Source organism: Impatiens glandulifera, chromosome 8 (genome assembly GCF_907164915.1).
Source record: "Impatiens glandulifera chromosome 8, dImpGla2.1, whole genome shotgun sequence".
In the NCBI taxonomy this organism is placed as follows: Eukaryota; Viridiplantae; Streptophyta; class Magnoliopsida; order Ericales; family Balsaminaceae; genus Impatiens; species Impatiens glandulifera.
In genome coordinates, this window is record NC_061869.1 from 5954154 (window position 1) to 5965027 (window position 10874).

Below are 10874 nucleotides of genomic sequence, written 5' to 3' on the forward strand. Positions count from 1 at the left end.
CTATCATGTTTTTTTTTATTATAGAACATATTACACAATATATCACAATTAATATTATCAATGGATGCTTCAAAATCACCGAAAACATATAATACGACCACAAGTAATTTTTCTATTTTTGAAATCAATGATCTAGTTATATATATAATATGTTTTTGATAAAATATATAACTATTATATTTATTTTAATTTTGGATGCAAAAAAATTTGAATTTGTATTTGGCCTCTCAACTATCGGGTATCGGGACCGGCCCTGATTGCCAACACAAGTCCCCCAGGTATCCTCCCAAATTCCACGAAACGGGAATGTGCTCAAAAACCCTTTCAGAAGGTGAGGATATCACTTCAATGTTGATTCTAGTAGGATGATTATACTTTTTGATGAACCGTTCAGATTAATCCAAGTCGTAATTACATTTGATCTACTCTACATAGAGAATTATAGTATACCAAATATATATAAAGGGGAACTTTTTATATTTCATATAAAAAATATATATAACTGAATTAAATTAAAGTTGAATGGGTATATATATAAAACTTTGGGACGTTTTCTATTTTTCTTTTGTTTAACCTGTTCCTTTTTTTTCTTGATTGCGATTGTTTTTTAAATACTATTGTTTTAAAATATACATGATAATTTACTTGTCTAGTTGCTAATTAAAGAAACTTTTCATTCAGTTCCTAATTAAGTTCATGATTATCAACTGTATTTTTTTCCTTTTTTTGCTAATGCCTCAAATAGGGGTTGGATTTATGAGAGTAACGACTTACTGTATTTTGAACTTAATTAGTACCATAATGTTTTTTTTTTCCATTATTAGTTATGAATGTTTTAATGATGTTTGTCTTATTAGAATAAAACTTTAAGTGTCCAATGAACAATACCACGCACGCTATAGACTTAAATTGTAAACCACCTTTCTTCACCAATTGTCTCTATAAATAATGCTACTTCCATCCTTTACATGCATGTCTTCAATCTACACATAGCAATTTGCATCTTTTAAGCAATGGCCATAATCGTCCTTCATGCTACGATTTTATTTCTAGCATTTACAGTGACCATTCTCCTTTTCAAAAAAATAACAACTACTTCAACCTTACCTCCTAAATCTTGTTTACCGCCAGGCCCTAAACCATGGCCAATTATTGGCAATATTTCAATAATGATAAGAAATAAACCATTTTTTCGATGGGTGCATGATACAATGTCAAAAATGGGCTACGAGATATTTTGCATTCGCCTAGGGAGCGTGCATGTGATAGCTGTTACCTCTCCAGAGATTGCATGCGAGTTCCTGAAGAAACAAGATGAAAATTATATGGCACGTCCTACGTTCCTATCAGCTGAGCTAGCGAGCGGTGGATTTTCCGGGACGATCTTTACGACAGTTGGTGACCAGTGGAGAAAGATGAAACGTGTAATGGTCTCTAACATCCTCTCTTCGGAAACTTTCCATTGGATGCACGACAAAAGAGCAGAGGAGGCTGATCATCTCGTTAACTATGTCTACAATGTTAGCCAGAGCAATGCGGACGGTGTAGTCAACGTTAGGGTTGTAACACAACACTTTTGTGGAAATATGATTCGGAATATGATTTTTAGTAAGAGATTTTTTGGGAAAGGCACCGAAAATGGGGGACCTGGAGCTGAGGAAGAGGAACATTTGGATGGGAGTTTCACTGTACTCAAGTGTTTGTATAATTTCTGTATTTCTGACTATTTTCCGTTTCTTCGACGTAGAATAGATCTCGATGGAAATGAGAAAAGAACAAGACAAGCAGTTGAGAGTGTGAGGAAATATCAAGATCCGGAAATAGATATGAGAATTAAACAATGGCAAGAAGGAACAAAAAAAGAGAAAGATGATCTTCTTGATGTTCTAATCACTTTAAAGGATGACCAAGGAAACACTCTATTGACATCGGAAGAGATTAAGGCTCAAATTTTGGTAATGAAAACATAAATCTCTTTTCTTATTGTTGTACACTTGTATATTCATAGTATAATCTTAAAGATAAAGAGAAGAAAATAAGAAAAAAAAATGAAAGTCTAATTTATTCACATAAAATTTGAAATTTATACAAATGCATTACAAAATAATTTCTTAATTAATATATGTGTGCAGGAAATAATGGTAGCAACAATTGACAACCCATCAAACGCTGTCGAATGGGCTATTGCTGAGATGATAAATCAACCAGAGACATTGGTAAGAGCCGTTCAAGAATTAGACCAGGTTGTCGGAAAGAACCGGCTTGTTCAAGAATCCGACCTGAACAATCTCAATTACATTAAAGCTTGCGTTAAAGAATCTTTTCGTCTCCATCCAATAGTCGCATTCAATCTCCCACACGTGTCTATCTGTGACACCATGGTGGCTGGTTATTTCATACCTAAGGGTAGCCATATTCTTTTGAGCCGTCCAGGTCTGGGACGTAACTCTAAAATATGGAATGAACCGCTTCGATTCAATCCTGAGCGTCACCTTAATTATGATGGCTCGCATGTGATATTGAATGATCCTGATCTCCACCTATTGTCATTTAGTATAGGTCGGCGTGGTTGTCCCGCGGTTAACCTAGGATCCACCATCTCAATTATGTTATTGGCTCGACTTCTTCAAGGTTTCACATGGAGCCCCCCTCCAAATACTACTTGCATTAAACTTTTGGAAGCTATTGATGAGATGTCTCTTTCCAACCCTCTACTAGCCCTTGCAAGTCCGCGCTTGGATGAGAGGTTGTATGCATGCATCACTTAACCCTTAATAAATGCAAAGATATGGACAACTAAGTATAATGTTTTTTTTGTTCTAATTAAGAAGCTTTATTTTCTAAGCTATGTGTGCATGTGTCATCACGTTATATTTGAAGTACTTCAAAGGTCACCTAGTTATAAGTATGTGGCGTGTCTTATATAAGCTCTTTGTAATAAAATATAAATTTATTATATCATGTTTTTATTATTATGAATGTGAAAAGAGTTTTTGTTTTGATTATGATTTAATAAAATATAACATAACATAAGCATATATATATATATTTGGTAAAAGTTTCACCTAACAAACTCAAAAACACAATATTATTAATCATTTTGGAAACAAGATTGGAAACATATATATATATACATGCCTGGCCAGAACTAGAGAGTAATGCAACCAATGCAATTTGTCACGGGCTCAGTCTTTTCACTGACGATCCGTGCGGCACTAGCTACGATCTTCGCAAGAACGAGTAACTAGTCAGCCTTACTCGACGCTATACTCGGCGTTTAATAAATTGACACAAGAATTCTAGAGAGAGAGTAACTCTTACAAAAAATAGTATATTACTCGAATACTTGGTAATTTATAATGTAATACTTCACAGGTATTTATAGGACTAATTCTAGCTGTTACATTGATTGTGCACTAATTTAGGGATTCCTTATAATTATCAATCAAGGACATTCCTTATTAAGGACATTCCTTTTATATGTCAATTAGTGATGCACTAATCAAGGAATTCCTTTTAACTCTCAATTAGGTGCGCTAATCAAGGACCTTCCTTCCAGCTTCCTTCCAGTCTAGAATCTTCCTTGGGTTGGGCTTAAGAGGGCTCAAGCCTCCTCCTCTTCTTGGGCCAGGAGGATTGGGTCGTGACATTCTCCTTAAGCCTCCTCTTCCTGGCCAGGAAGATTGGGCTGTGACATTCTCCCCCACTCAATCTGGCGACGTCCTCGTCGCTTCCTCCTTGTAGGCCTGGATGATGTCTCCACATGAGATAAAAGTTTTGAGCGACGTGATGACTTTCTAACCCGTTTCTTCTCTAAGAAAGGGCCTTCGTATTGCCTCACAAGCCCCTTATGAATTTTGGAAAATTGTCTCTCTTGATGGAAGAGAAGTTTTACTATAACTCGGTTTCCTCCATACTCCAAGTGTCTTCTCTTCTTGTCCTCCCATTGCTTCATTCTTTTGGCGGTCTTTCCTACTTCGCACTTCTCTTTCTTGAAGAGAAACTCCTCCGGTTGCCTCTTCGATTCCTCCAATTTGGGAGGTTTCATGCGATAAAGAACCGCCGCCGATGGTTTAGTACATTTGACTAACTCTTTTCTGTGATCCACCTCTCTCTTATGGTGGGATTTCTCTAATAATCCAGTGGGTATTACATCATGACCTTTCTCTAGGACAATTGTAACTTCTGGATGTATCTTCTCTTTAGACGCAGTTTTCTCATCTTCTTTCACAGTGACAAAAGATGATGGGTAGGTGTCCTCCGCACCTTTTGAGAGTTGCATGGCAGATAGGTGCCTAGTTTCTCTCTTGCCCTCTCTTGTTAAAGGTATTGTGCGAGTATTACCTTGCTCTAGAATGTACATCATATTGGCAGAAGGGAGTAGGATGGCATTTACCTTGTCTAGAAACTCTATGCCGAGAACCATTTTATAGTCATCCATGTCGATAATGGAGAAATCCAAAAGGCCGGTCCACTCTCCCAAGTTGATCTTTACATTACGAGCAACTCCATAAGTCGCACTTGGTGCCAAGTTGACTGCTTTAAGTCACCCTTTCTCTTTAGTGTACTTAATCCCCAGTCTTCTCGCCTCCTTTACCTCTAGAAAATTGTTGTTGGCTCTTGTATCCAACAAAGCTTTAACCATGTGGTTTCTTACTCTAGTTTCCACAAATAGTCGTCCTTTCTTCACGGACTTTGGCTCATCAAACTTTGCTGTAACGGCACTAATTAGGTTTAACGACCCCAGTCGAGCTTCATCGTGGAGGCGTTCTTGCTCCTCCATCAATGCTGATAGTTTGTTCTTCATAGGGCACTCTCTCGCCCTGTGTGGCCCTTCACAAAAGAAACACTTTATCCGGGGTTTCTCTCCACATTTCTCATCCCGATCTTCTCTACCATTGGGTTTGGTAGACTTAATTGGGTCTTCTTTGTTGTAGATATGGTTTCCACCATTTTCCCCCTTATCGTTCCTCTCATAGGTCGACTTCGGCTTCTCTTGCCTTCTCATTTCGACGAGTGATTCAGCCACGGCAATAGCGGAGCTTAGATCTTGGACACCACGTCGTTCCAACTCCAACTTTGCCCACATTTGTAGACCATCAGTGAAGGCGAACAAGGCTTCATCGTCTGAGTAGTTAGGGATCTCAAGGAGAGTAGCGATGAACTCCTTGACATACTCCTTGATACTCCCTCTTTGTGAGAGCCGCCGCAACTTGGCCCTTGCTTCTCGAATGGCGTTTTCAGGATAGAACTGTCTCTTGAGTTCATCCTTGAATTCACCCCAGGTATTGATAGAACACGTACCTCTTTCAATATCGCTACTCCTTCGCCTCCACCACAGCATTGCGGTGTCTTCTAGGTATGTCGTGGCAGTATCTATCTTTCTAGCCTCTTCTACTAGGCCGAGTGCTTTGAAATACTGGTCCAGACTCCATAGGAAGTTGTCAATCTCTTTCGCGTTCCTTTCGCCTAAATACGCTTTAGGCCTTGGAATGTCTATCCTTATCGGATTGGGGACTCCTACGGGCGCACGTCCGCACTCTTGCGCAACCGCCTTCTTGAGTAACGCCACATCCTCTTCGGTGGCTTGTAACTTAGAAGTCATTACCTCGAGTTTCTCGGTCAAGGTATTGATTTCACCAAGGAGGGGCTGCTCCACGATCCGAGTTTGCTCTTGACATTTGAACAAGCCTTCGTTCAGGGCACCTTGCATTCCTTCTCGGAGCTCGTCTCTCTCCTTCTCAAGCTCGGCAATGCGTTCCTCTAGGTCCCTGGCATTATCTTGTCCGTACGCCACAGTGAGTTCTACCTTCTCCAACCTGGCGATAATGTCAACGATAGCGTCTCTTGATCTTTCTCTTTCTTTGGTAGCTTTGGTTCCTCCCGCCTGAACTTTGCGAGAGTTCCTACCATCTTCTCCGGTCTCGTGGGGAAGATTCTCTACTTCGTCCACAACCTTTGAAGTTTCTTCCGATCTCCTCGTCATTTCAGCTCTGATACCAATTGTCACGGGCTCAGTCTTTTCACTGACGATCCGTGCGGCACTAGCTACGATCTTCGCAAGAACGAGTAACTAGTCAGCCTTACTCGACGCAACACTCGGCGTTTAATAGAATTGACACAAGAATTCTAGAGAGAGAGAGTAACTCTTACAAAGAATAGTATATTACTCGAATACTTGGTGATTTACAATGTAATACTTCACAGGTATTTATAGGACTAATTCTAGCTGTTACATTGATTGTGCACTAATTTAGGGATTCCTTATAATTATCAATCAAGGACATTCCTTATTAAGGACATTCCTTTTATATGTCAATTAGTGATGCACTAATCAAGGAATTCCTTTTAACTCTCAATTAGGTGCGCTAATCAAGGACCTTCCTTCCAGTCTAGAATCTTCCTTGGGTTGGGCTTAAGAGGGCTCAAGCCTCCTCCTCTTCTTGGGCCAGGAGGATTGGGTCGTGACATTCTCCTTAAGCCTCTTCTTCCTGGGCCAGGAAGATTGGGCTGTGACAAATTGCATAACTCCCCCATTTTCAGGGTCCCAAATTTTAAATTATTAATATATAATATTATTAATTATATATTATATATTATAAAATATATATTTTACCGTATAATATTATATTTATTTTCTTATAATACACTAATTTTTCCCTGTATATATAATATTATATTTATTTTCTTATAATACGTTACTTTTTATATATATATATATGAAATTATATTTATTTCTTTATAACACGTTAAAATTTTCTTTTTCTCACTCAATATTATATAATAATATATATTACTTATTTCTCTATATTATATATAATATATTAATATATTAATTTTTTCTCTCTCTATTTTATATCTAATATATTAAAATAATTTATCTCTCATAACTCTTTTATATCACTAAACCTAATTATATTTATTTTATTTTACTTCAACCATAACAAAATCATCTTTAAGGTTAAATTTTAATACTTTTAAATTTAATATTATATTTATCTTATAATTTCATCTCATTTTAAAATATATATATTTTTTTATTATAGAAACATTATACCCAATATATCACAAATATTATCAATGAAGGTTTTAAAATCACCAAAAACATATCAATACTTATACTACCACAAATATTTTTTTTCCTTTTTTATAATGAATGATCTAATTAATTATATATTTAATATGTATATTTAATATATTTTTGATAAAATATACAACTATTATATATATTTTAATTTTTAAGGATCCCAAAATTTAAATTTGTATTAAAATCTAAGAATATATATATATATATATATATATATATATATATATATATATATATTGACTAATGAATTCAAATATAAAAAATCCTAACATTAAAGCCAATTAATTATGGGTATCAAAATCAAATTTTACTTTTTGGTACCGTACCTTAGCCGCCACATTCTCATCATTATCAAGAATGAAATAAATAAAAAAAAGAGTCAAAATAACAAGGAAATTAAAAAGCTTTGGAACTTCATAATATAAAGTGGCCGGATACCTAGGGCGAGTGGCTGGAAAACAGCTTGTAGCTTGTACAGAATCGGAGATGTACAAAGACATAACGAGCAAAAGGAGTAGAAGAAACCCTTTATACAGAATCGGTATTCATGCATATTGTCGCAACATTTAAAAAAAAAAATCAAATCTTGGACAGACACAAGAGTTTCCATTCTTATAGTTGAGATATATTTATGCTGTTTGAAAATTATAAAATTATAATTTAATTTTTTTTGTTTAAAAAATATATAATAAAATAATTTTAATATATATTATCAATTTTATTAAAATATTAATTTGACATAACTAATTAGCATAACTTAAGTGTTAAAAGATTTTTTAAGTTTCGATTTTTATTAAAAAAAATATCGGTTCAAACAATGTTAATTTTATAGATTTGAAAAATAAAATATATTTTTTCAACATTTTAACTTTATAAATTCAAAATCAAAATATTGGTTCAACATCTTAATTCTTAAATTAATATATATATATATATATATTAGTTCAAAAGGTTAACTTATTAAATATTTTAATATTCTAAATTCAAAAATAAATTATTGATGAAAAACTTTAATCGTGTTTTAAATAATAAAATATTAAGTTATTTTGTTTGAAAAATATTAAAAAAAATAAAATTTGAAATTACAATTCTGTTCTAAAAAAATGTGATTGAGAATTATAAAATTATATTATATTAAATTTAATAAAAAATTTAATTTGAATTTCAATTCTTAATATTAAAAAGTTTATCAAACTTAAAAATTTCAACCCAAACAATACAAGTATCTAATAGTATTTTTAGTCATTTTAAAATAAAATTAGACTGCCTTGGGTGGGTCTGTGCTCATTACATGCATGTTGCTATATTTCCAATGTTTATAATAAGTTTCCTTTCATTATATCTTGTCTAGGTAAAAAACAGAAAATTAGTGTTAAAATTAAAAAGAGAATTGAATTTAAAAAACTATTGTGAGTGGGCACTACATATGTCATTCTTTTCATATATATCACGTAGGGTGCTGACAATTTCACCCGACATGAAGATACATTCGAACCATGTTGGTGAACCATGTTGGTGTTGGGTAATGTATTTTGAGTTCGGGTTAAAATTAAGACATTTTAACTTTTATTATGAAACAAGTCAAATGACTTAGAATAGAAACGTCAACTCGTTTACAATTTTCTTTTGTAGAGTACTTATTGTGTTTGTCATTTCCTGCTAATTTAAAATTAAATAAATTTGTAATTTAACTTTATTATTCTTTTATATTAATGACATTTTGATAGATAATAAAGAGATGTCATATTAATTATATCATATTAAATTGAGTAGGGTTTGAATTGAATCAGGTGAATAGGATAGATCATGTCAAATCAATTATAAATAAACCGATTAGGTTAGAGATTTGTCACGAATTATTAAACTATGTCACGTTCAGTTTAATATCGTTCAACTCACAAACATAACATGCCAACCTGAATCCAATCTGAATTGTTGTCCCTAATATTACTCAATCCAGATGATGGAGGAGAAAGGTTTATGACATAAAAATAAAATATGAAAGTGACTTGTATATTCTTTTGGCAACGTTTTTATTAAATTTTTATTTTGTATATATTATGACCCTTTAATTGTTTTTTCTTTAATGAATCTGATTTTATTAGAATTAAGATAACAAATTATCATGTATGATGATTGGAAATGTTATAATAAAATTTAAGTGAATGTGTCCAAAATAAAATGATAAAAGAGTCAAATATTTGTTTTACGTTTAGTTTTTTTTATAATACAATTGTATCATATTAAATTCAAAGAGATTTCAAATAAAAATGGATACACTGATAATATTATCAAATGGAGATTTCAATCAATTTTAAATATAAAACGATTAATTATATTATCCAAACGAGTAATTATATTAATTCTATATATTAAGTATGACATTTATCTTAACTAATTGTCATGCGATTGGTTATTGTAATGAACTTTTGTATTCTTTTTGTATTTAATTAATAATTTTTAATTATTTTTTAATAACTGATATTATATATATATATATATATAATAATAATAATAATAATAATAATAATATAATTAATTAACTATAGTTTAAATAAATGTTTGGACAATTTTAATGAATTTATTCTACATTAAACCTAACTAATAAAATCTAGCAAACAATATTTCATCACAACAAGTTCGATCTGGCTAAAAGATTATCCAAAAACAAGTTTTGGGGGTTCAATCTCAGACTCTGAGCTGATCCAAATTCTAGCTAATTAATGATATATGATGATGGTCCACCATTTGGATTTACTTTGAAGATTTAAAAGATTCATTGAACTTGATTTATCATTCATTATCTTTCTATTTGACCATCCACTCATGTATATATAAAGTATTGAAACTAAGTTTTGTTTTATATGATTAATAGGCTTAAATTAGTGTTGAAAAAAAAAGTTTACTTGTGATCAATTGTGCTTTTTCTTCTTTGAGATCATTTTAGGATTTTGCTAACCGGTCAAATTGGGGATGGAATTAAGAAGTAACAATTGATGATATTTTAACACAAATATCAATTTTTTTTGCTCAATCGACCTTTCATCTCGAAACTTTACTTCCACTTCGGTCAAACAACTGATTTATTTATCCTCACTTCGACAATCAACTATCTCATTCCATATTTTATTCGGGTTCAAATTTGTTGTTCCAGATTTTGTGTTTCATTTTGTAACACCCTCACAAAATTGATCATTTTATTGAATGAGTTAAAAGTAATAAAGAAAAATAATGAAAAGTCAAACATATCTGGATATATTATATAAATATATATATTATATAAATATTATATATATATATATATATAAATATTATATATATATATATATATTATTATGAATGTTTTAAGATCGAAAATGATGAAACTAAAAACTCATTTTATTCAATTTTATTTATATTTAACAATTTAATTACTTAATTTATCAGTTAAAACAATAAAAAAAATATTTTACTTTTGAATATTTTACATAAAAAACAACATTAAAAAAAATACAAACTAAAATAACAAATTTTTAATCGAATAATAATACTTTTTTTTCAAAAAACTTTATAAGTATCTTAAATAACCCAGCATCTGAGGAAAAAATAAACTCTTACATGTTTTTAAAATAAATCTTGGATTATTTTAAATTAATTAATGAGTGTTGATTTTGAAAGGTGCTTTTTTTAATGTTTAATTATGGTTGAATTAAAAATAATGAGAGTGAATGTTTAATTATGTTTTATATATATATATATATTTGTTAATAATTGCTCTGCTGATATTGAATAATCAGATTGGATGTTT

At 32.0% G+C, this 10874-nt stretch overlaps 1 protein-coding gene across 1 annotated transcript; it reads left to right on the forward strand.

The window, feature by feature from the left end:
• Positions 1-1001: 1001 nt before the first annotated feature.
• On the forward strand, positions 1002-2768 carry LOC124912789 (tyrosine N-monooxygenase-like). Its single transcript, XM_047453435.1, has 3 exons — positions 1002-1424; positions 1866-1955; positions 2133-2768. The coding sequence occupies exons 1-3, from the start codon at positions 1014-1016 to the stop codon at positions 2766-2768; spliced, it is 1137 nt and encodes a 378-aa protein (XP_047309391.1). The 5' UTR covers positions 1002-1013.
• Positions 2769-10874: the final 8106 nt, after the last annotated feature.

Excerpts from the sequence above, each read along its gene's own strand:
- LOC124912789 (XM_047453435.1), top strand. The coding sequence starts at position 1,014 with ATGGCCATAATCGTCCTTCATGCTACGATTTTATTTCTAGCATTTACA. Across the intron at positions 1,425-1,865 it reads AGTGGAGAAAGATGAAACGT|AAAGATGATCTTCTTGATGT; the intron begins GTAATGGTCTCT and ends ACAAAAAAAGAG. Across the intron at positions 1,956-2,132 it reads AGATTAAGGCTCAAATTTTG|GAAATAATGGTAGCAACAAT; the intron begins GTAATGAAAACA and ends ATATGTGTGCAG.